The sequence below is a fragment of the Fukomys damarensis genome, unplaced genomic scaffold, assembly GCF_012274545.1.
Source record: "Fukomys damarensis isolate Sample0158 unplaced genomic scaffold, DMR_v1.0_HiC HiC_scaffold_37, whole genome shotgun sequence".
NCBI lineage: Eukaryota > Metazoa > Chordata > Mammalia > Rodentia > Bathyergidae > Fukomys > Fukomys damarensis.
Window position 1 is genome coordinate 3,375,679 of NW_022900949.1, and position 964 is coordinate 3,376,642.

At 60.5% G+C, this 964-nt stretch overlaps 1 protein-coding gene across 1 annotated transcript in view; it reads right to left on the minus strand.

The window, feature by feature from the left end:
• Positions 1-964, minus strand: part of Fbn3 (fibrillin 3) — a 57,219-nt gene that overhangs the window by 29,609 nt on the left and 26,646 nt on the right. Inside the window, exon 21 of the mRNA XM_033759401.1 lies at positions 51-119. Coding sequence (XP_033615292.1) covers positions 51-119 — 69 coding nt within the window. The remainder of the gene's footprint in view (positions 1-50; positions 120-964) is intronic.

Genomic DNA, 964 nt, shown 5'->3' on the forward strand with positions numbered 1-964 from the left:
GGGGAGGGGGGCCATCATTGGGTGGAGACAAGTGCTGGTCAGGGACTCACCCTCCAGAATGACACTGACGGGGTTCAGCCAGAAGCCTTCACCGCCCGGGCATAGGGTTCTGTACTCAGCTGCAGGAGAAATGGCTTCTGTGAAGGCTGTGGGCAGAGCCTAGGGCAAGCGGGGCTGCCTGAGGGGCTCAAAAGTGGGATCCCCTGCTGCACCAATTATATCTGCTCATTTCCAGTTTCTCTTGGGGTCAAGAGCCCCTGGCCAGACTCAGGGCTGCCCAGGGACTCCGCATCTGTGTGTGTGCATGGGTGTGTGCTAATGTGCACTCAAACCACCACATAGGCAGACAGATCCTGAGGTACTAGCTCTGCTGCATTGCACACCTTCTCTCTACTTCCTAGGGAAACTCCTACTCATCCTTCAAAACCTCTCTTAAGTCTCCTCTTGTGGGAAACCTTTCTCTTATCCCCCTCTACAGCTTCCTCCTGGGCCATCACTGAGATTCAAACACACCCTCAAGGCAGCTTGACTCCTGCAGCAGCAACGGCTCACCCTTCTCTGGGGCCCCAGCCCATAGCACAAGGCAGCTCTCAATGTTTGTTGACTGACTGAGCAACCGGTACAAATACACAGAGAACAGTTTCCTTGGAGAGAGGCCTGGCCCACGCACTGCCAAGGACTCGCTGTGCGGCCCGGATGGGCCTCTCCCCCTCCTTGGGGCCCAGCACCGGCTCTGCAGAGGGACTCACTGGAGTCGGCCAGTGGGCACCGCTCACAGGGGCTGCCCCAGGCCCGGCCGAGGGAGCAGCAGCAGGAGGCTCGAGCGACACCAACTCCGATCTTGCCGCTGCAGGAGAGGCCGCCATCCCCGCGGTCCTGCATGTCCAGGAAACAGTTCCCGGCCCGGGTGTCTGCACAGGCGGGAGGCCCTGGGTAGCAGGGGGTGGAGCCGAAGCGGCGGGGG